Below are 24728 nucleotides of genomic sequence, written 5' to 3' on the forward strand. Positions count from 1 at the left end.
TGTTTTTGCATTGAATATTGTTTATGTATTGTTGTTTTTCCGTTGAATTTGTTTTGAACTCGATGTCATTGTAAATGAGGGTCACCCCTCAATTGGTCTCTCGAGGATAAATAAAAGTTAAATTAAAAATGAAAATGAAAATTTTACTATTAAATTCAGATTAACATGTTGCAACCATGTATAAAAACATCTATGTAATATAAAAACAAGTATAGGTACCTTGCAAATTACACATATAGGCTACAGAAGGTACATTGAAGTGGATGTGAACATCTGTACATCTGAATGTGTCAATCAATTATTTCAGTTAAATCTATCATAACGAACGACTAACATTGAAGCTGTGGTGCCGAAAGCGTGAAGATAACCCTGTATTTGGCATGGCCATAATCAAACCAGACGCCTTTAACCAAAGATACTGGCTCTATGCCTTCAGTGTATTTGTTTTCATTCTGCAGAGCCGACCAATCCCAGTTTGGACTGGGAGGAGACTGGCCCGCCTTCATGTTAGACACGCCTCTGGTTGAGGGAACACCGCTTCATACATACACTGTTGTTAGCGACGTAGCCTCTACGGCCAACCTCATTTTTTGACATTTCCACCTGCGACCACCTCTCAAAACTTCACTTTTCCGTCGGGACCGGGTGAATGCACTAGTAGCGGTTCGCCCTGCTCTGGTGTGCCAAATAGTTGCTGGTGGCAATCCTGCGAGGTAAGTTAAAGTAATGTTAGCCCGTTAGCCTGTACTGATGGGGGGTTGGTTGTTGTGCTAACGTAGCATTTAGCTAGCTGCTATATAACCTTGCCGATCCGACCAGATGGCGATCAAACTCGGGTTGCCTTCCTGCGATGGCCTTACATGTTGCCGTTTGTTCGTCTTCCAACAAAATAACATGGTATTTTCGTCGCGGCTACATAAGCTTGCAGCGCCAATAAGTTAAGCGAAGCTAATCTAAGCTAACAGCGGCGACCATGAATTAGCTGACATGCTAACGCTGACAACATGCAATTTTGTGATTAGTTAGGTTTTTTGGCACATTAAACTATACAGTCTGTGTCTGTGTTGTTTACATGGGATGAGCAGTTTGTGTGACATCTGTTGTATTTTTTTTGTCTCGCTTCACTCGATGTTAATGTGGCGTTAACGTTGTGGAGAGGCTAGTGTTAGCTTTCCGGCTAGCTAGCGTTCTTCCTGACCTAACCAGCTAGCATGGCCGGAATAAATGACCCGACTATCTAACTTTATTTGACTACATTGGTGTAGATTTTGCCCGTTCGTGACAAACTAGGCGATAGGCTGTAATATCGCGTTGTGAGTTGCAGTGAAAGCATTGCATGTGTTTCTTTTCGACAGCTAACAGCAAAGGGTAACGTCAGTTAGCCAGCACGTTCAGCTCATCTGGATTTTTTTTTAAACATTTTTTTCTAAGTAAGCGGAGTCCCGTTTCATTAAGGAAAACCAGATAAACCGACACCCGTGAAGTATATTTGCAGAATAGCCGTTTCAATCTGCAGATGTTAAAATGCTCGCTGTTTTTTGCTTGCCACATAACTTCGAGGTGAAGCCAACGTCAGCCATCAGGACGAGCGAAAGCGGTCATCTCACCGACAGACGCGTTTTAAGCTCCGTGTTTGGCGGAGAGGGGGAGGGGATGAGGCAGACAGAGACAGCGCCTACATGCCTGTAAAAGGTTCTCTGTCGGCTAAATGTTAGCTTTTGTGGTAGCGTCAAAGGCAACCAATATCAGCCGTCTTTAATTCGCGTTTCGATTTGGAGTATTTTAAGCTGGCTATATGCGACCTCGGCGACTAAAGACCGTGCGCTCAGCCCACCGTGTTTTCCGAAACTGGTGGTGCAGCAGGGCAGCGAGCACAATGTCTGCTGCCTCTCCGCTGACCAACTGCAATGACGTTTCCAAGGGAGCGTCAATAAATTACTTTTCCCCATGTACGCGTACGGGAATGCAGAAGGCCACATAGACGGAGGTTTAACGCAGGTCCTTAACCCCTTCATGAACAGTATGAATGACAGCTGACTCGCTCAGGATTTTTTTCCGCTTTTTCATAAAAACAAATAAATTCATTTTTTTTAAACATTATTTTTTTAAGTAGTTTTTCAACAAAGATATAAGATAGACCTTTATTCATCCTAAATGAATTCATTTTGCTAGGTTGCTCCAAGATTACAGAAACATAGACGAAAAATACCAACAAGTGAAATATAAAAAATACAAAGTTTAAAGTAAATTTCCTTCTTTCAAGTTTCCTCATTTAAAGAATACTTGTTATTTCATAACTCTAAAAAACTGATCTCTTTGTATTTATATTACGTTTTAAAATAACTACTTTCATTCCCCAATTATTTATCTCGCTCTCTTACTGTAAACTAAATAACAGTAGACTGCACACTCTTGAACAGTGATTGTTCACATACTGGTTTAAATTCAACAGGCTGTTTACTGTCTATCTGTCTTTGTACACTTCAGCCCCTTTGAGTATGCGTATACAATGAAGAGACGTGTGGAGGACCAGGAACCAATATTTGCGCCCCAGCAACAGCCGTCCCGTTGCCCCCCAGTTCAAGCGATAGCAGACAGCTTCCAGCACCGGGCCCTCGCCCCGGCCCCTACTGTGATAGAAGCAGCTGCAGACAACATGCAGCCATCCACCGGCATCCAGTATTCCCTGCCCCAAGGCTACCAGGTAGGATGGTGTCAATGCATTTGCCTTCAACAAGAAGAATGCTGTTAATATTCACTTTGATTATAGATTCATTTTGACCAAGAAACTAAATTCCATTAAAATGAGCCATTTTAGTGGCTCTATGTATAACAGTTTTCTGCTATGCCATCTCAAAACCTAAATATTGTGATAAACAAGACATTATACCCATACAGCCCTGTTTTTAAACATTTCTATATGAATAATTTTAAACCTGCTTTGTTAATGCATCTTAAAATTCTACTTATTTCTCCCTACCAAGGTGCCCACAATGCCTCAGAGCACAAGTGGGCATGGACATGGTCATGGACAGAACAACACTGCACCTCACGTTGGTCCCCATGCCCACACCCTGGCAGTTCAGGCCCAGGGCCCTGCAGTGGTCCAAGGGCACGTTCACCCACCTGCACCCATGACTTCAGCTCAAGGACAGCAGTTTCAGCGACTGAAGGTACCCCTACAAGTGCAATAATACAAACTTTATATATCCACCAAATATTCATCTGGGCAAAGTGTGTTGACATTACAATAAAAAAAAAATCTATTTCACATTGTCAAAACTTTCAAGTCTTTTCTTTTTTAATTATTCTGTTTTTTAGTTATAGATTGTATCATGTTTGGTTGGGGGTCTTTAACTAATTTTTCATTATTTACTTTGTAGGTTGAAGATGCCTTGTCCTATCTGGATCAAGTGAAGCTGCAGTTTGGGAATCAGCCACAAGTCTATAATGATTTCCTTGATATTATGAAAGAGTTCAAGTCACAGAGGTAAATTCTTTTAAATTTTCCTCCACATATGAGAAAAATCCATAAAACAGTATTTCTTGTATTATAAATGTAGGATTTCTGTGCCCGGTTTTAAACATATAACACACCTGAATCGGCATACTAAATTATAACCAAATCATTCTTTCTGTTACTACAGCATAGATACCCCTGGCGTGATCAACCGTGTGTCCCAGCTCTTCAAAGGCCATCCAGACCTCATCATGGGGTTTAACACTTTCCTGCCACCCGGATACAAGATTGAGATTCAAACCAACGATCTAGTCAATGTGACCACGCCAGGTCAGATCCACTACATCACCCCTCAGGGTATCTCGGTTCACAACATCCCAGTGAGTGGAGCGCCCAGCCAGCCCCCGGTGCACCACCAGCACCAGAGTCTGGCCCAGCCTGGCCCGCACACTACTGCTGCTACCACCACCACCACTACTCCACCCGTCCCCACCCAACCTGCTCCTATTAAAACCAGCAAGGTAGGATACAGGCCTTTCCATACTGCTCCACTGAATTAAGTATCACAGATTATAACGTGTGCTTGTCTTTTTTTCTGCTTACTTTTCCAGACTGACATATCTAACAAGGTTTAAAGTGATTACTTTCAAGAACTGTAACAATACAATCGGCGGAAAGACCGCACATTTTCTTCATTCTTGTTTTTTTTTATCATTATTTTTATGAATGTCTTTGCTTGGGTCGGTTTCCCAGGACATCGGATGAAATGATTTAAGACAGGCAGACCGGAACATCCTGTTTTAACCAAACCGTACTAAAACTTTGCTAGTTGTCAAATATGAATGAACGACATAATTGCCATGCATCCTGCGGTCTTTCTTTTACTAGCTTCCTGAACAACTGCATGTGCTGACAGCACCTGCTAGCAAAGATCTTCAGGACAGCCTGTGTTGGTGTCTTTATAAAACCATACCGCTTTTGTCCAAAGGGTGGCGATATAATCAACCAACTTTAAGTTCCTTGCTGTCACTTTAATTAAACGTTCTGTAACTTTAATTAAGTTAAAAGTAACTGTTAGTAACGGCCGTCTTTTAATTGTAAAGTTTGTTATTTGGAGACATTTCTAACATGATTTTCTCGCACACCAAATTGAATCTTTACTTCTATTTAATGACACACTTGTGCTCTTCTCTGTCAATCCCAAAAGCCAATCCAGTCTCCAGCCCACACACCCACCAGCCAGCCCAATCCATCCATCCCTTCCTACGCCTCGCCGCGCTCCCCTTCAGCCCAGTCCCACACCCCCGTGGCCAGCACGCCGTCTGGGGCGCCCCCTCTCCAAAACAACCAGCCGGTGGAGTTCAACCACGCCATCAACTATGTCAACAAGATCAAGAACCGCTTCCAGGGCCAGCCCGACATCTACAAGGCCTTCCTGGAAATCCTGCACACGTACCAGGTAAGAAAATACACACAAATCAAAAAGCAAAGTAGCTAAAAGGACTTTAGTTACCCAGCGACAAGTGTGTTTTGTCTGTTAGATAAAATTTCACTTTTTTTTTTCAATTAAATATTTTTCAGAAGGAACAACGAAATGCTAAAGAGGCAGGAGGCAACTACACTCCAACACTGACTGAGCAGGAGGTTTACACTCAGGTGGCAAGGCTCTTCAAGAACCAGGAGGACCTGCTCTCAGAGTTCGGACAGTTCCTGCCAGATGCAAACAGCTCAATGGTGAGTCTCAGCCGTGGAAACCGCTGGCCGCTTTTTAAACCTTTTTTTTAAAATACATTTTAATAGAATAAATCAAATGTATTGATTTAGAAGTTTCTCTGGTGCTGTTTTTATTGATACACTTTAATGCTATGGCAAATGTGTAGTTCTCCTCTCAGCTTCTGTGTAAGGCCACACCGGACCGGGCCGACTCGGTGCGTAACGATCATGGCGGCACAGTGAAGAGACCTTTACTCAACAACAAGCAGAGGCTGAGCCAGAACGGCCTGCCAATCAGGAGACCTGCTGGAGTGGGGGCCACGCCCCCTGTCAAGGTACACACCTTTCTACTGGCTGGCTGTCTGTCTGTATATATTCAGCTGTTTACTTTGTACAATTTATATCTACCTGCTATTTAATATGTTGCAAATAAAATAAAATAAATTAAAAATATTATAAAAGTCCTCACAAGATCGGTTAAAATCAAGTGTTAACAACAAAAATAGCAGTTCTCTTCTGTATGAACATTTCACATTTTTAAAACATAACTATTTGAGAGACAACCATCTCATCACGTCTTTATACCCTTGCAGAAGAAACCCAAAATCATGGGGAAGGAACATGGTATGACTGAAGCCAGCAAACACAGCACCAGCACTGAAACTATGTTCTTTGAGAAGGTCAGTATTGTTTATTCAAAAGTTCCACAATAACGAAATGGAGATGATAACCAAAATATAAATGATGTGATTTAAAATGATCTCCAGAGAGAGTTTTTTTAATTAATTTACTACTTTTTCTGGATAACAGGTGAAGAAGGCTCTTCGGAGCTCTGAAGCGTATGACAACTTCCTGCGGTGTCTTCACATTTTCAACCAGGAAGTCATCTCTCGAGCAGAGCTGGTCCAGTTGGTCATCCCATTTCTTGGGTGAGTTTAAACACACACACACACACACACACACACACACACACACACACACACACACACACACACACACACACACACACACACACACACACACACACACACACACACACACACAGTCTGTCAGTGCTGAAGTTACCCAAACCAACAATGCTTTGCTGCCGCTCTTAACTGTACTGTTGTGCGCTTGATTGACAGAAAATTCCCAGAACTTTTCTCCTGGTTTAAAAACTTCCTGGGCTACCGAGAGTCCAGTCACGGCGAGCCGAGCCACACGGAGAGTTTGCCTAAAGAGCGGGCGACTGAGGGCATCGCCATGGAGATTGACTACGCCTCCTGCAAGAGGCTGGGCTCCAGCTACAGAGCACTGCCCAAGAGCTACACACAGCCCAAGTGTACCGGCAGGACGCCGCTGTGCAGAGAGGTGAGTGCTTCAAAACACGTGGAGTTGGTGCAGTGCTTGTTAATTAACATACCATTTGCTAGTATTAAATAGTAAGTTACCTATTCGGCGGTTATACAAATAGGGTTGCAGCAAAAGATTATTTTCATTTTGGATTATTTTATTTACATTTTTTTATAATTATACACAGTTTGATTTTCGTACCGGTTAAGTGATGGCTTGCTGTCAATTCCCTCACACAAAGTTTTTTTGCTTGAACGTTTAGTTAACTGAATGTCCGATTGCAGGTTCTGAATGACACGTGGGTGTCGTTTCCATCATGGTCTGAAGATTCAACTTTTGTGAGTTCCAAGAAAACCCAATACGAGGAGCACATTTACAGATGTGAGGATGAGCGCTTTGAGGTGAGACAATCAGACATAACACTTATTTGTTAAAGTTGGTCTCAGGGACTATCAGCTTTTGTTCATTCTTGCATGCACCCCCTTTGGACAAAAGCGGTAGTGTTTTTTACTCTGCCAGCTTTAGTTCCGGGGTGAGCGTACTCATGACAAAGGCATTAAGAAAAACTATATAAAAATACCATTATTTCGCTGTTACATGTCATTTATGATCATCAGAGGAAAAATTAGACTGTTTCAGAAATATTTAAAAGTTACTCGTAGCAGCTTTTTTCATGCTTAATGCTAATAATGCCATCCCCGTCAGCTGGATGTTGTGTTGGAGGCCAACCTCTCCACGATACGAGCCCTGGAGACGGTGCAGCGGAGGCTTTCTCGCATGTCGGCTGAAGAGCAGGTGCGCTTCAAGCTGGACAACACAATGGGCGGCTCCTCAGAGGTCATTCACCGCAAAGCCATCCAGAGGATATATGGAGACAAGGCCCACGACATCATCGACGGGCTCAAGAAGAACCCCGCTGTGTCTGTACCCATAGTGCTGAAAAGGTAACAGTCTGATTTGAAGTTTCCGTGTCTGGAACAGTTGTTCATATATTTTATTATATTTTATACTTTTTGAAGGATTACTTGAGGTTGTGTATAACTCCTTTGTGACTTTTTCAGGTTAAAAATGAAGGAGGAGGAGTGGAGAGAAGCCCAGAGAGGCTTCAATAAAATCTGGCGTGAGCAGAATGAGAAGTATTACCTGAAGTCCCTCGACCACCAAGGCATCAACTTCAAGCAGAACGACACCAAAGTGTTGCGTTCAAAGACCTTGCTCAATGAAATCGAGATGCTATATGATGACGTAAGGACACATTTTCTCTAGACAATAATTTGATCCATTCCGGTGAAAAACAAAATGGCTCATCGTGATTTGCGGTTGATGGTGCTGTATTTGATACAATAGTTGACATTTCTTTAAGCTTTTAATGGGATCACCAGCCCTTTTTACATTGTTTTGCTCTTAGATTAGAATAGTCATTTGTACATGTACAACACCATTGGCTGCAGTGCCATCAGTGTGAACATCAGAAAAGTGCAAAACGGATATATAATATAAAAATACTATAAAAACAAGCCAGATTAACCTAAAAAGAAAATAAGTAAAAACACAACATACCACACATACAAAATATTCACTGCATGATTCATCCATTCATAATATTGCGTCTGGTGCAATTATAGCTCTTGGATTAAAAACATTGTTTTAGTCTCTGTCACATAGTTCCACTGTCTTATAAGATAAATCCCTCCACACTGTTTGCCTTTAGCGCCAGGAGCGAGCGTCAGAGGAAGCAGCCACGCCGGCCCCCAGCGGGCCACACCTCACCGTCACCTACGACGACAGCCAGATCCTGGAGGACGCCGCCGCTCTCATCATCCACCACGTCAAGAGGCAGCCGGGCATCTCCAAAGAAGACAAGTACAAGATCAAACAGATCATGAGCCACTTCATCCCAGACCTGCTGTTTGCCCGACGCGGGGAGCTGTCTGACGTAGAGGAGGAGGAGGAAGAGGAGGAAGACGAAGACATGGAGACGGACCAGGACGGTCCCAAGAAGCACAACGGCCTCCCAGGCAGCAGCCCCACCAAGTCCAAGCTCCTGTTCGGCAACACAGCGGCCCAGAAGCTACGGGGCATGGAGGACGCCTACAACATGCTCTACGTCAATAACTACTGGTATATATTCCTGCGTCTGCACCACATCCTCTGCTCCCGTCTGCTGCGCATCTACGGCCAGGCGGAGAAACAGATAGAGGAGGACGCCCGCGAGAGAGAGTGGGAGAGAGAGGTGCTCGGCCTCAAGAGGGACAAGAGTGAACACCCAGCATTCCAACTGAAGATGAAGGAGCCAAGTAAGTGTGATAACTAAACCAGTGGTTGGATATTTGTTCATCTTAAAGCTAAAGTGTGTAACTTTTTCCTCTAAATGAACGTTGGTTACATTCAAGCCGTCGCCAAAAGAGTTGACACAAAGTTGATTTTCAAGCCTATCAGCTCCACAAAACGCTCTAATCTAGAGAGGATGGCGGTTTTTACAAGCGGGTTTCGCCCCCGATTCTGGTGCAGGAGCCCAAGAAGAGCCCACGAAATGTTTCAGTTGTTCAATCTACTGCTAAGAAAAATTCTGGACGCACAGCAGAAGGAATCAAATCCATGCCACTCACCAAAGGCTTAGGCCAGTAGCTGTGCGGACAGTGTTGTTGTAATAACTCAGAATTCCTCAAGGGGGCATCAGAAGTTACGCACTATAGCTTTAAAGTTTTAGTAAAATTGCACCTAAATCCTCACTTACATTACAAATGGATTGATGCCAATACACATGATGTATCATTTGTTGCTGTATACTTAACATTTTAAATGTTTTCTCCCTGCAGTGGACGTGGATGTTGAAGACTATTACTCAGTGTTTCTGGAGATGGTGCGTAATCTGTTGGATGGGAACATGGAGCCGACTCATTATGAAGACTCCGTGAGGGAAATGTTTACTATCCACGCCTACATCGCCTTCACCATGGACAAACTCATCCAAAGCATTGTCCGGCAGGTCAGCACATTCAAGATTATATCATTCGATTTACGTCGCACCATAATACCCTATAGAGATCTTAACTTTTGTACTTCATACCGTTCAATTCAGAGAAAAAATTAATTATTTTACTGTGCAAATAATGTTTTAATCACACCTTCCTTTAAGCTGGGGTAGAGGATTTGGGAAGAAAATGGCAATGACTCAAGTAGGACTACATTTAAAAATTCTACCAAAATGAACTCTGTATAGCAACTCTAATATGAGCAAAGATAAAATATCTCTTGCTTATTTAAAATCTCTGATGGATGACTGAATATGAGATCAGTCATTCAGCTTACTGCTGTCGCCCATGTCCACATGCTGGTGGAGCTTGATCGTAAAAAGCAAATGATTTGCGTTTGTGGATAAGGCTGTTGCATACTAAATCCCTTTCTTTCCCAGCTCCAGCACCTGGTCACTGATGATGTGTGTTCGCGTGTGACGGACATGTACCTGAGTGAATGTGCCAACAAAGCCACGGGGGGCACACTGTCCACGCAGGCGTCCCGGGCCGCAGCAGAGGGGGCCTACCAGCGCAAAGCAGAGCAGCTGATGTCTGACGAGAACTGCTTCAAGGTAAAACAAGACCAGAAAGTAGTAAAGATATGTGTACATCTCACTAAACTACTTTGAACACTCTTTTAACTGACGGTTTTTTTCTGCTTGTGTTCTGTGCAGTTGATGTTCGCCAAGAGCCGAGGGTCTGTCAGCCTGGCCATGGAACTGATGGATTCAGAAGAGGACAACTCTGATGAGCCAGCAGATGGGGAGGTAATAACAACTACAGTTCACACACTAAGTTTTAGGTAGAACCACATAGCTACATCCTATTGCATAGATAACGGCATGTCCATAAATTCACCGAAACAGTGGGAATGTTGCAATCTACAATCTCACCACTAGATGCCGCTAAATACTCTGATGTTACTCTACTTTTAATAGGGATAGTGATTAATAAAACGTTTGTTTTAGAGATCTGTGACCAAGATATATACTGACTGCAACACTACAGCTCTTTATTCTCTTGAATGTTTTTAAATTTCATTAATTATATCTTTGGCATTCCTGTACTGCAATTTCATGTTGCTTATTGGCTCTGTATATGCCTTTATGAATATATCTGCAAGTCAGGCTTTAAACAGTAATTTTATTAAGAGTCAATCTATAATGTCCAAACCAAATGTGGACACTAGTATTGAAGATACAATATTCCAAATTTGAAAGTCTAATACCCACCTCATGTTTGTCTTAATATAGGGTCAAACAGTATCTCTGTATGCTACTTTATATGCACTGCATTTTATTTATTGATTTTTCTTTGTGCTCTGTCCTCCACAGAGGTGGTCAGACTACGTGGGCAGATACCTGAACTCAGACTCAGCGTCTCCAGAGCTGCGTGAGCATCTTGCCCAGAAGCCTGTGTTCCTGCCCAGGTGAGGCCCCAGCCATGTCTCCTTCTAGTCCCCACACTTTAAGCTTCTGTCAGCCCCAGCAGCCACTCCACTGTTGACAAGCCAAACCAGCTGCCAAATACTACAACACATTTTCTATAGGTAGAAACAAGTGGCACTTCTGCACAAAGTCTGACTTAGGAAGCTCTCTTTCTCTCTTATCACAAAAAAAAAACATTTTGGGCGATTTTTAGTCATGGACGACCGGCTTTGAGAAGGTTGATCTAAAAATGGTAACTCCACAGTTACAGTGAAGTGCGTGCAGTCTCCTGTCTGTTAAGAATACTGGCCGTGAAAAAGGAAGTTTTCGGTTTCTGACCTCTGCCTCACATGAAAGATTGCACTTTACATGGCCATCTTTTAAAATTAAAAAAAGAAAGTGAAATTTATTTATTCATCGATTCAGTTCTTTTTAAAATGGGAATTTTATTTATTATTAGTAAAAGGGTTTTTTAAAAAGTGGTTTCGGCTTGATCGTGGGTATTTGAATTTCTTTCTTAGCAGACGGCGCTGATAAGGAATCATTTGGTTTTGGATTCTTCACATTGTACTGAATTTGAATTGTTTTCATTGTGTAACATAAAAACAAAAGTCACTGAATGGACAGACTGAACGAAAAACAAAATGGTTTCCAACTTCTTTTTTTTTTTTTCATATAAGATCTCATTTTTCTACAATGTCTTTTGACCTGAGTTTGAGAGACTGAAGCTCTTGTGTTGGACCTGAGAGACTTTGTTTAAAGAGAGAACAGTGAAGTCATGGTTTCCTTTTCTACCGTATCATGCCCCTTTGTTTGTGATTGTATTCAGAATCAAAGGTCCTGTATGTGACTTACTCACTGTTTGCAAAAAAAATTGTAAATGTTTCAAAAATGTCAATTTGTTTAAGTCTGTTATACTCAGTGTTATGTTTGTAATCACTTTCAGTGGAAAACGGTGCACTCCCGTTGCAACTTTTTTGTTGTTGGGTGAGGGTTTTTTTTTCCACTGGTTTGACAGAGATTAGTGCTCATAAGTTTTTAACAAACTCTGGTCAAGCACATTATCTGCAACACTTGTACAGAGGCGTAGGGTTTGTAAATAAAATGATTGTCTAAATTGTATTTCCATGTTGGTGTATTTCTTTCCCGACACCTCGGGAGCTGTGCATGGAAGCTGGGGCTGTGTCCGCTCCAGATGAGTGTTGCACATAAAGCCTGTTTGTCATTGACTTCTAGTACATTTCATTTTTTTTTGTTTCTCTTTGAGATGGCTGTCCATTACCATAAACATTTCCAGGGGATTTTCAAAATCTAAAACAATCTTGCTTTTAGTTAAATCTTATTTATTATTAACCCATTGCATAAATCTGGTACCTGACTATGATTTCACATCGTGTCCTTTCATTTTTTTTTTCATTAAATCTATGAGAGATCAGCAGCGCAAAAGGTCAGAAGACCTTTGTTTGACATCAATCTTAAAATGGCAGTGTAAAAAAAAAATAAAAAAAATCCAGCAGTTTTTTTTTCTCCAGTTGTGTTGGGTCTTCATCTCATGATCATAACACTCTGTACATTGTTGGTGAAAGTATGTGCACATCAAAGAAATCTCACCATATAATTTTGATTGGTATCCGAATCGGGCAGCAATTTTTCTAGTGTTTGTTTCTAACAGTTTCTACTTGAAAATTGGCCTCACTGTCATGTCTTTAAAGTGGAGCCCTGAATGCAAAAAATATGCTTCATGGTTTCAGTCCCCGCTCACCTCTACCCTCAGTGGTAAGTACACATTTAAAACTTTCATTCCGGTGGGGTGAATAATAATAATTGCATTATTTTTTTATAACCTGCACAAAATCTGGATCAATTTTCAAACACTTGTTTGCCAAGCATATTCAGATTTGAAATATGTGGCTGTGCGACGGAAGTGCACTGTACAGAAATATTACGACTGCTGCCTCTGCTGCTCTTATAGATCCACATTCCCCACGAATGATTTGACTCCCCCTATCTAATTCTGTCACTCGGTGAGTTGCAATGCATGGGTTTAAAAAAAATATTTGTTTAAAGGGACAGTCCTCTCAAATTTGACTATGCTGTTCTAAAATTTGCTTAAATGTCTTGTTTATTGTGCCTGACCACATCCCTTTTGGCTTAACAGAAAATTGTGCTTTATATATCATGCACCATCAAGTTAAAAATGCAATTTTATGCAAATTTGTGCGTACTTTCCCTGTAAACTTGATGCACCCTATTTTTTTTCAAGTGTGGAGTAATCAGAAGAATTTCCCCGGGATCATTCCGGATTATTCACGGTTGTCTTATCTTTTATGGCTTCCAGGAACTTGCGTCAGATCAGGAAGTGCCAGAGAGGCTGGGAGCAGCTGCAGCAGCAGAGGATGACCAAGGTTCCCTCGGACAAACAGCAGGACGGCAGCAGTGACATCAAGATGGAGTGTCTGTTCAAACTCAACTCCTACAAGATGGTCTACGTCTGCAAGTCAGAGGACTACATGTACAGGCACACGGCGCTCACACGGGCCCATCAGGTAAGCAAATAATTGAATGTATCTTATTACAAATTGTTCTGGTTTATAGTTATCACTATTTTGTTTTTATCTATATTTCATTGTTTGGTTTCATATAATTTTCTTTTTCTTTTTTTTTACTTTTCTTTTTGTTATTTTAATATTGTCTGCTCATATTTGATTGCTTAGCGTGCATTGGTGTCCACATCCATTTTGGCTTTCTTCCTATAGTTCAATCGATGTAAAGCACTTTGAACTACATGTGTCTTGTTGAAAAATGCCATATAAGTACATTTTGATTGAATGATTTGAAAGAAAATATTAATTTCATACTCGCCACTGATGTCATCTGATCCGATTCCTTTATTACTTGTTCAGAGTTCAATAGTCTGACTTGATGACAAATCTCAGAATCTCTTGAATATTCAAGTGTGTTTATTTCAACATCCTGCAGCGACAACAAATTGGTCACAGCAAGTTCAGCACATGAATAATGCATTGTATTAAGGATTTAAAGTATTGTTATTGTATTGCGTGTGAGAAAATAATGACTTCTTATTAATATCAAAGAGTTTCAGGAGTTGTGGAAAAATGTAGTTAACATAACTGAGGCGACTCTTTATAATCATATTTCCGTGACTTTCTTTCTGAACTTTTTAACTGGTGTCTCGGCAACTAACCTTTTGAAATTCTGCTTGTTGTCTCTTCCAGTCCCACGAGCGAGTCAACCAGCGCCTGCAGAGACGCTTCAACGCCTTCCTGGACTCCTGGGCCAAAGATCACGTGACCAGCGACATGGCAACCAAGAACCGCAAGTGGCTTATGGGCGAGGAACAAGAAGACATGCGCTCCTGCACCACCACCCTTAACCCAGAGGTCCTCCATTATCTCAACATTAACAAGTACCGCGTCAAGTACAGAACACTGTAGTCTCTTTTCATTATAGAAAGATAAACTGCGGCAGCCTCTGTCTTCACGCCACAAACTGCCACTGATGACGTCATACACACGGTAGCTTCGTGCGGACTTTTTCACAACCTGCTGTTACTGGAATTCATTTGCCAAAATGTTTTGGGTTGTCGATCCACAGTTTAAACGAGAGGTAAAAATGTTCAACTTTTTTTTTTTTGCGAATGTGTCAGGAACTTGTGTCCTTACTTTTAAGCTTACTTCTGCAAACGTACAGTATGTGAAATAGAAGTTTTGTATATTGGGAAAAACTTTCTCTCAGCAATCCCGTTATTATTATTATTATATATTTAATGCAGATTTTTACATGAGAAGAATATAATGAGAAAAAATGACAGTGTCTTCTCTTTGGAGCGATTCACAGTTTGAACAGACAAAAACTGGTTAGACATTTCACAACTAAAACTCAGCAACTTAACAATGAAACAAGTGTTTTTTTTCCGAGGGCCGCCTCTTCATCTTACAGGAAATAAAAAACAGACAACCTCAGTTTTTCTTTAAGCAAGAACATGAATATATACCCGTTACTTCTGTTACAATGTGTGTCCACACATTTGAAGACTAACTGGCCTTCCAGCTGTAAACTTGTATAGCCTGTGAATGTTTTTCTCTTTGGTGGTAAAGGTGCAATAAGGCACTAAATATATATATAAATATATATACAGGTGCATCTAAACATTTCGAATATAATTGAAAAGTCCATTCAGAAAGGGAAACTTTCATATATTCTAGATTCATTTAAAAAGTTAAATGTGTCAGGCCTTTATTTTGTTTTGATTTTGATGATTACGGCGTACAGCTCCTGGAATGTAAAATCCAATATCTCAAAATATATGAATATTACATAAAACCAATAAGAAAAATATACATATAATACAGAAATTTTAACTTTCTGAGAAGTATGTTTACTCTAGGTTTATTTCGCTTTGTGTAATGAATCTAGAGTATGAAAGTTTCAGTTTTTAAACAAATTACGGATTTTTTTTTACTTTTCATTGATATTCCATTTTTTTTAAGATGCACCTGTATATTCAACATCTCTGGCGACTGCTGGGTAGATGCTTGACATCAGTTCAATGCCAGCCGTGTGTATCGAGTACAATAATTTATGACCGCCCAAACACTTTGTGTAAATATGTTGATTATATCTAGATTTTTTTCTATTATTAGATGTCGTTGACGAGTAGTGCACATTAACACAAATAGTATCAATATTTAGCTAGAAGTTGCATTAAAGGAAGTTTATTAAGAAAATGCAACATTTTAACTGTTTTCTACCAAAGGATGTTATTTAGAGACCTTCTTCCTTTGTGCTTTGTTGAATGTTTTTGGTCCCCTGAAGTCTCTTGTTTAGATGAAGAAATTCCCCTTTTATACGTGTTTGGACCCCTTTTCTCTGCATTTCTACCTTCAATCGTTGGCATCAGTATCACTCGTGGTTTTAAGATGAATGAATGTAGCTGAGCAGAAATGTCTCCTTTTTGAAAGTACAGTATCTGTCCGATTTCTCAAAGTACTGGAGTCTTAACACAGTACCTTTTCCTCTATCTAAACTTTACCAAATGGCTGGAATCTGTACGGCGGGTTCAGTAGTCTCACAATGTATCGCCTTTTTACAAAAAACTGTACATAAGTTGTGTTTTAATGCCCAGTGTTGACGACAAAAACTGACTGATGTATAGTGGGGTCTATACATGAATGTCAGCTATGTGACTTGTGTACAGTTTAAATGATTCAGAAAACTAGCAAGCAATAATTCCTTCTGGCGCAGTTCAGCAAACCTATCAGTTTGTATTTATTGCTAAAATACAAATGTGAATGAAAGAGGGATTTAAACTTAAGGATTCTTATTTGGCCATGTAGATATTGCAGGTAAGGTAACCTGCAAATATATCTGCCTATCACAGTAAAGTGTGTTTCACAGTGGAAAAAAAATAGGAAACCAGTTAAGATCCTTTTCAACTTCCACGTATGGATCACAACATCAACATGATAGAAGCAAACACACCAAAAGTAGAAAACAAAATAAACAAAGACTAATAAAAGAGAAAAAAATAACCTGCCAGATAAAACGTTATCCTTCGACTCTTTCTGTCAGTAACATAACCAGCTACAGACAATCTTGGAACCGTTTATTACCTGGGTTTTTATTTTTATATTTCTTGTTTAATATGAAACACAAACAGGAATTCCCTTAGCTGATTGTACATAAATACATTCGTTTGTACCTCGTTTAATGTGTCTCTTCTCTTAACTTTTATGATGTTGTACATGAGTGTTAGTATGGTGTTTGGCATAAAACTATCCTTTGAATAGACTCAGTGCACCACTTTCTTGTTCATTTCTGCCATTGTGTTTGCGTGATATAATAATTATGTTTTGACCAGAAAGTACTTTATGAGGTAATGACGGCCATATTTAGTGCTCAATTAATGTCTGCTGATTTTTTTTTCCCCACCACTTCTTGGTTTACACTGTCCTAAGATCTAAGGCATACATTGAATGATAAGACAAAGACATTTTTTATTTTTCAATGCATGAAAAAAAATATACAAAATAGAGTGATGTCCAGATAAAATTGTGATTTTTCATAAAGATGCAAAAAATTGAGCGTCAAAAAAACAGATGGTGTGCAATTTTGAATTTTATGTGAAATTCACATTGACAGTTCAGACGCTGAACAATTATTTGTTTGAGGAAATTTGAACTCTGAAGGACACAGACTCCTGCTACGCTCGTACGTAGACCCTCGTGCACATCACGTCATCGGCTCCAAAGATCTGAAACAAGAATGAACAGGAGAAAAATGTAATCACTTCTTTAGTAACAGTAGTGTGAAGTCGCCACGCTTCACTGAATTATTTCCGTAAATCCTGAGATTGATTTTCCAACTTGAGAACACACACAACACAGGGAGTTTTGGACCGTTCTGACCGTCTACCATTATCTTGTTTTCACCACAGTTCTGTCTGAGGTTGTTTCTTTTGTAAATTGTTTTACAAAATTCAATATTAACTCCTTTTGTAGGCAGACATTTCAATAGAGAAATATACATTTAAAAAAAGACATCATGAGAGAACCTGTATGGAAGCCCTAAACAGACAAAATCAAACATTGTATTTCCTCTGCTTTCCTTTTATAAGTTAATTGATAAGTTAATTTAAGTTAATCTTGTGATAAGGAGATAGATAATAAACTGGTGATCTCAAAGCTAGTTTCCACTCATTACTTAGAAGCCGTTATCTTGACATCACAACTTAACTGTTATCAGGAGAAAAATAGCTTTATCTCGAGATAACGTGATGATCATCCCATCACAACAAAAGGTTGTTCCCTCAACTTGTAAACGGCACATATACCAAGTAATGAGTGGATACGAGCTGTGTTATCTCGTGATAACAAATGAATTATCCTGTTATTACTGGGAAACAGAAAATAAATGCCTGTGCTTGTCTGTTAAGGGCTTCCATAGCCTAATCATGTGTATTCCTGTAGCAAGAAGACATTGCAGTTGAATTAGGCCTAATGTCCCGTTAAATCTTATTTTAAATGCACCATATGGTTTGTTTTGAATACTACAATCTGATACATAACGATACACAACGTTCAAACAGCACAAATAAAATATTACAAAAATGTTGGAGAATGAGCCATGACATAAGGCTCCACTGCAATTTATTAAACTGTTCATTTTCATATTCAGATACAATAAATTGTAATCCCCACTTTTCTACCAATAAAAACAACGTCCTCACATTCTGCTTCCATATCACCTAAATGCGGGCTAATATCACAATCTTAATTGGTGCAATCTGGGCACAGCTGAGCTGACACACACACTGATATGCAAACAGGGCAGAAGAGACATTTGCTGCCCCAGGTTATGGGTGGATGTGTTGGACTCCAGTAGATGTATGTGTGTCCCAGAGGGCGAAGCGTAACGGCCCGCTGCAGCGCCGCCACACATCATCATTATCTCCGTCCGGGCCGCCCGTGTGCAGGCGGGACAGGGGGGGGGGGGAACAATGTGAGAAATGGATCGGGAGGCGGCTCCATCTGGCACGTGGCGCGATGCCGAGGGAGACATTAACTGGAGCTAACACCAGGGTCCATTGGCATTTCTCACCGGCGTGATCAATGAGACCAATTAAAAGCCCACAGACGCGAGGACACACACGCGCACACAGATTTAGAGCCACACAATTTCATCTGGCTCCATTCCACAATCATAAAGTAGCCGATGCAAGACTGCATTTATCTTTAAAAAAATCAATAGTTATTGACTTGAGATGCAAAGGATGTTTATGAGGTTCCCAGAGTGGTTAAGTTAAATAAGTAGTTTTTCATTCTCAGGTGTTCATTCTCTTCTCCTTTTCACTGTGGACTCTCCAAATGGTCGTTATAGTAATAGTTCACACGTCTGAGCACGGTGAGCCCCATGTTGTCTTCATTATGCTCTGAATACATCCATCTTTCCTAATGAGAGGCCTAATGTCCTCTTCTAGAGTTTATGTGCAACATTGTCTTCTGTTTAGCTGAAGGACCATTCTAGGGTTGGAGTATCGCGTTCTGGAGTCGGACTGGAATCCTAATTTTTGGGACTCGTGACTCGACTTTAACTTGTTCACGATGACTCGGACTTAGACAAGTTTGGTGTGCTGGGACAGGGTAAAATTTGATATGCAATTACTGGCAGTATAAAACAGACACAATAAAAGGAGCGAGAAAATAAGTAAAGGATGAAAGCAATGTTGATAAGATAACTATACAAATATTGATTGATAAAAACCAAACCCTTATCCAAATCTAAACAAATATATCCACTCTGATTTAAAATGGGATGACTCTGGATCATGACTCGGATTCAAAGTCAGTCAATGATGACTCAAACTTGGATTCAGATTGGAACACTGGGGACTCAAGAATTGGTGACTGGACCGATCACATTTGTCTGAGCAGGACAGGAGAGTGAACTATTGTTAGTAGTAGATGAGATCTGTTAGTGTTTAGCAATGTGAGTTTACGAGTATCAAACACAACGACAGCAGGGGGTTTACACATGGTCCCATGTTGTCAGAGCTGTATAGGTGGTGTTATGTTCCTAAGATTATACCGTATTAAAAATGAACTATCTTCATCAGTATTGTCAGTCAGGCCTGATTTAAAGATGTAAAGCTGCTTCAACATCCTTCAAATCTTGTACAATAAGTGAGGTGTAACATCTTGGTATTTGTGTTTCATTTACAGATCAGTAGGGAATGTATCTGAGCTCTCCCTCCTCACTGGTATCGCTGTAAAAACTAAGACGTATATACACACCCTTATCTTGAATACAAACAGATTGGGTCCACATAAAAGCTGTGTTCCCAGTTTAAAACCGTGCGTCTGGTCCAAATCCCAGGCCCCCTTTCAAATGCCTCCCTGATTACAGAGTCCCAGTCGGTAAACGGGAGATTCCCATCGCAGCCAAACTGGACTCTGGCTTTGTTGTCCATCTGGTCAATAAATCCAACCAGGTCCAGATGTTTACAGGAAAACCTGCTTTGTTTTATTGATATTGTTGAAACTGCCAGGAATTGGACTGGAGTGTTTCTGAGGGATTCAAGAGCATGAAGTGTTGCCTAACAACAAGCGTATGGCAGTGAAATGTTAATTTATTCCTTTGAAATCTGCCCAAGTTTCCCTGTGGAATTTCTTTACAGGTGGTCCTGCAAACGGTAACAAATAATGTATTTATTTCAGCCTTTTGTGTATATTTAACATGATGCAATCAAAAGCAAAAATCAACTTCATATGATGAAGAAAGGCAGAACCCACCTTTTCTGAGTCTGACTTTCTGGTCCAGATTACAGACCTCTTTGAGATAATCTCTCTTTACATATGATTATCTATTGATGTTGTTCCAGAATAATGCATCATGATCATTTACTGCTCCACCAATGAAGGCATGTTTATACACACACCCTCATTTGGCAAAGGATTGAAATAGGATAAATGGTTGATTTCAGCAGATGGCCATAGAAGATCATAATTTTTCCTAGAAACTACGTAGAATTATGGAAAATTATTGACATCATCATTTAACATTTCACATCTGGGGTCACCACCCAGTTATGGTCAGTTATTGGCTTTCTTTGTGGGGACTTAGTAAGGATTGATTTGTGTCTTAACGATTACTGTGACGCTTTATAGATATGTGTGTACAAACTAGCGCTGCAACAAACATCTATAAGATATCTGCAAGTGTTTGAAAAAAGCTGGAAACCATGAATATTTGCCACATTGGTTTGAAAGATAATGATAATTGCACTAAGCCATCTAGCTGTTTCCGCCAGTATCTAGACTCTATGCTAGGCTAAGCTAGCCATACAGACATGAGAGAGATATCGACCTTGTCCTCCAACTCTTGCCAAAAATAGCAAATAAACCATTTCCCAAAATGTCAAACGTTTCCCTCAAGGACAGGCAACACTGGAACTGCCGGAACAATAAGTGTATTTCATACAAAACTTCAACCTTCTCTTTTAGCCAATCCCCTGTTTTCTTATGAGGCGGAAAGATCAACAGAAAATGGATCTGGTTAAAGACAGCCACCTCCAAATATGACACCTCATCCCACATCAAAACAGACAAACATCTGTTCATTGAGAGATGAAACTGGGAGTCATTGTGTACATATCCTCCTTCAGGCACTTGGGAAGAGAGCTTTTGGGAGCCACACATTTTATGAAAGAAAGTTTGGAGGAAACTTTTGACTTTTATTGAGAGAGGGTAATAAAAGGGGATGATGAGGTGACAGACTCAAAGCGAGTCACTGCATATGAACAAAGTAAAGTTTTTAACTTAATAGATATCATCATGATCTTTGCCAGTTGATTACTTACATTAAAACAAATATTTTTTGTTTAACACATTTTTCAGAAATCTTGGATTAGCAAATTTGACCATTTTACTACAGTATGTCTGTGTACATTAGCATCTGCAGTGGTTTGTCTTTAGAATGTTATCATCTACAAGCCATGCCTTATGCACTCGATTACTCTCTGACATATCGGTCACCATATTTGTAGTTACAGTAAACTTTATAAAACTTCTCACCAGTACGAGTTCTTCCCCTTTCAGCTCTCGGCTCCAGAAGGTTTTGGGGCCGTTGGCGCTCAGTAGAGTCTGTTTGCAGTACATCTTCTTTTCTGTTTCCCAAGTGGCCAGGCTCTGTTGATAGTAAAGCAACACTTTAATGAGGTTTCATGTATTTATCCCCTCAGTGTCACCTGGCTATGGTGTCGGCAGTTAAACAACATGAAGGAACATGAGATCAATGGCGTTTACACCTTTGTCTTGCAGAGGGGGTCTTACATTTGCATGTTGGGATGTTTTAGCATATTTTAGTTTTCTGATAACTTACATTTGTGTATTTTGACCTCCTGCTGCTATGCTCCTCTAATCTCGACACATTTCTTACACAAACTTTTACTTATTTTTAAATGTCAGAAGACGGCTAATAAATGAATACAAAGTTAAAGTTCAGATTTGTGCTGTTATCATAGTGTGTTGCAGTAGATTACCTTACACTTTCTCCCGTCCACTGTCTCCTCATTGAACTCCTCTCCGATGAGGAAGTTGATCTCTGTGGTGCGGACTGTGGTGGAGGTCTTGATGTAGAAGTGTTCTCCGTTCTGTCTTATCTCCACGTGGGGTTTGGACGCAGCGGCCACCGCTACTTTCCTCAGCATGGCATTCACACCTGAAAGCATGAGCAAACTGTGAGACAGCAGTATGAATGTATCAATATTTAGTGTGTGGGTGATGAGTTTGTGAAAAAGTTATGGTGGCAGTTTGAGATGCACCGATCCACTATTTTTTTGTTCCCAGCCGATATCTGGGTTTTGGATATCGGCCGATAATGTTGGTGGTGATATTATATGTGAGGTTATAAGGGCTTAAGCAAACCAGCGTTATACTTTAATAGAGCACAAAATATATACCAAAAGGTTACCCATGATAGCAATATTGGATCAGATCGGTCCCATCCCAAGTAGCAGTATCAAAAGAAAAAAGGTTATCATTACAGGATGTGCAAAACCACTTTGTTTCCCACCTATAACGAGACCTATGCTTTCTTCTTATTTGATCATCTGACCTTGACTTGTGTCACATTTCTTTGTGTCTGCCTCTGGCGCCAAGAGGATGGCAAGAGGAAAACTCCTGTTTGAGGGATGAAACCAGAGGAATGTTGAATACCGTCTGAAACGTCTATCTCAGACAGTGAAAACAAATCACTTTCTAGTCGTCAGGAGAAGATTTTACAGTACAAAGCAGTTGGCTGATTGTTATCAGCACATGTTGCAAATATGGAGGGTGCATATGACAAGGTGATGAGACGCAGGAATGCCGGCGTACTCTGCTTTGTTTAGCTCTCTCCTGTACTGTAGACTGTGATGGATTCTGTTTCTGTACATTTCCTAATGGGCGGAAAAAACCCTATTAACCCTCTCCACTCGCTTACAGTGCAAACAATTAGATGAGAGAACGCTTGGGTCTGTTTCCGATCCATCCTCATGTAGTGTTATAGACTGTATATAAGGAGCCATCACTCAAATTCAGCAACCATGCAAGTTTTTACCGTCTGCTCCTGTGATTAAAACCAGTTGTAGTCCACTTTGGAACATGCTGCTCCAGTGTTAAATTTGCCTAATTTTAACCACAATGCCATATGGAAAAAAACTCGAATCTTTTGCAAAAACCTGCGCTAATATGAGGCTAAAATTTGACATATTGGACTGTTGAAATATATCTTCATTTCAAAATGTGAATTTAAATCAACTTTTACTTTTTAATCTACATATAGTCTTTGTTAGTATGAAGAAGTTTTTTACATTTGAAAATCAAAACTCTATTCACTTAACCTCCACTCAACTCTGCATGCATTTGAGACACAACCCTTCATTGCAGTCTTATGTCTGTATTCCACAGTGCAGATTATAGATATATTACGGTCTCCTCATTAAATTCATTTTCAGTCAACACATTCAAACCTCAATAGAAAAATTAAGTACAAATAGTAAATTGTCCTCACCCAGGGCTTTGAGCAAGTCTTCGAAATTCTCGCTGCTTTTCATTTTCCAGTTGCCGTCAAAATTAGACATTTTTTCCTGTTGTGGAGGTTTTGATTGTGTCTCGTCCGTCTCCTCCGTTCTCTTTATCCTGGCTCCTTCTCTCCTCCCTGTGTGCAGTGAGCCCACACAGCAGACCGAACCCCCTCACACACACGCACGCACACACACACACACACACACACACACACACACACACACACACACACACACACACACACACACACACACACACACACACACACACACACACACACACACACACACACACACACACACACACACACACACACACACACACACACACACACACACACACACACACACACAGTTAATGGTTTACTCTCAGTGGAGATTTATGCTGCATGGAGTATACTCTGCTTGTCCCTTTTAATATGGAGGGTTTTGGGACTTTATCTGGGTCTATTAAAGATAATGAGGATTATCTCTTTGTTCGTCTGTCCAGTAAAAAGTGTCCACAGTGTTAACTGGTTTGTATGGAAGAGTATTAAGGTCAGAGGACAGAGAAAAAATTAATTAGAGGAGGGACCGGGAGCTTATTTATTTTTCATAATGCACTCAAAAGTTTCGAGAATAAGCATATGGAGTAAAATCTCACTGACAGATTTGCTCAGGTTTTGGGCAAATAAATCCTAAATAGATGCAATAGCAGTGGATTTAAAGAGACACAAATGTATGCATAATTAGTAAGATTTTGCCAAATTTGCAACTGGCAAAGTTTCATGGTCATGTAACTATAAGTTAATAATGCTTACCCTATTCACCTCCCTTTAAAGGTTTGCCTAAAGCTGCAAAAAAAGATTACACAACACAGTCTATTAAATGCAATTCTTCTCACGTCGGATCCATCAGTGCTTTAACCATGCCACCATCTATCCTACACACACCCACACATTCACAAACTCCCACACACACACACACACAACTACCTACCAGCGTCACATCCCATGAGAACGGGAGGCCCTTCCTCTAACCCCGGCCAAGTCACAGATTTTTTTTCCCCCTTCATCAATCTTTTTGACCAAGTGCCGTCCCCGACACCGCCTGATAATTAATGTAGAGAGCGGAACAGGGAGCACTCTGTCATCCTGCAGTGAACTGTCAGCTCAGAGCGGCCTCCGTCTTTCTCTCATTCATCAGTAGATTGGTCT

General features: G+C 40.4%; 2 protein-coding genes across 2 annotated transcripts; one reads left to right on the forward strand and one right to left on the reverse strand.

The window, feature by feature from the left end:
* The first annotated feature begins 555 nt into the window (after positions 1–555).
* On the forward strand, positions 556–16761 carry LOC307252957 (paired amphipathic helix protein Sin3a-like). The gene is made up of 21 exons (XM_080030778.1): positions 556–713; positions 2488–2704; positions 2985–3173; positions 3384–3490; positions 3648–3981; positions 4668–4919; positions 5042–5194; positions 5341–5508; positions 5767–5853; positions 5984–6102; positions 6298–6523; positions 6790–6906; positions 7211–7449; positions 7567–7750; positions 8217–8802; positions 9325–9494; positions 9921–10094; positions 10197–10289; positions 10857–10951; positions 13288–13495; positions 14186–16761. Exons 2-21 carry the CDS (start codon positions 2510–2512, stop codon positions 14402–14404), a joined length of 3915 nt encoding a protein of 1304 aa, XP_079886904.1. The 5' UTR covers positions 556–713; positions 2488–2509; the 3' UTR covers positions 14405–16761.
* A 247-nt stretch (positions 16762–17008) lies between these two features.
* LOC307271242 (cellular retinoic acid-binding protein 1) lies at positions 17009–23650 on the reverse strand. The gene is made up of 4 exons (XM_080053655.1): positions 23520–23650; positions 22009–22187; positions 21542–21655; positions 17009–17223 (listed from the first exon to the last, which is right to left on the reverse strand). The coding sequence occupies exons 1-4, from the start codon at positions 23587–23589 to the stop codon at positions 17173–17175; spliced, it is 414 nt and encodes a 137-aa protein (XP_079909781.1). The 5' UTR covers positions 23590–23650; the 3' UTR covers positions 17009–17172.
* Between the last annotated feature and the right edge of the window lie 1078 nt (positions 23651–24728).

Source organism: Ammodytes marinus (genome assembly GCF_949987685.1).
Source record: "Ammodytes marinus genome assembly, chromosome: 1".
Taxonomy (NCBI): Eukaryota; Metazoa; Chordata; class Actinopteri; order Uranoscopiformes; family Ammodytidae; genus Ammodytes; species Ammodytes marinus.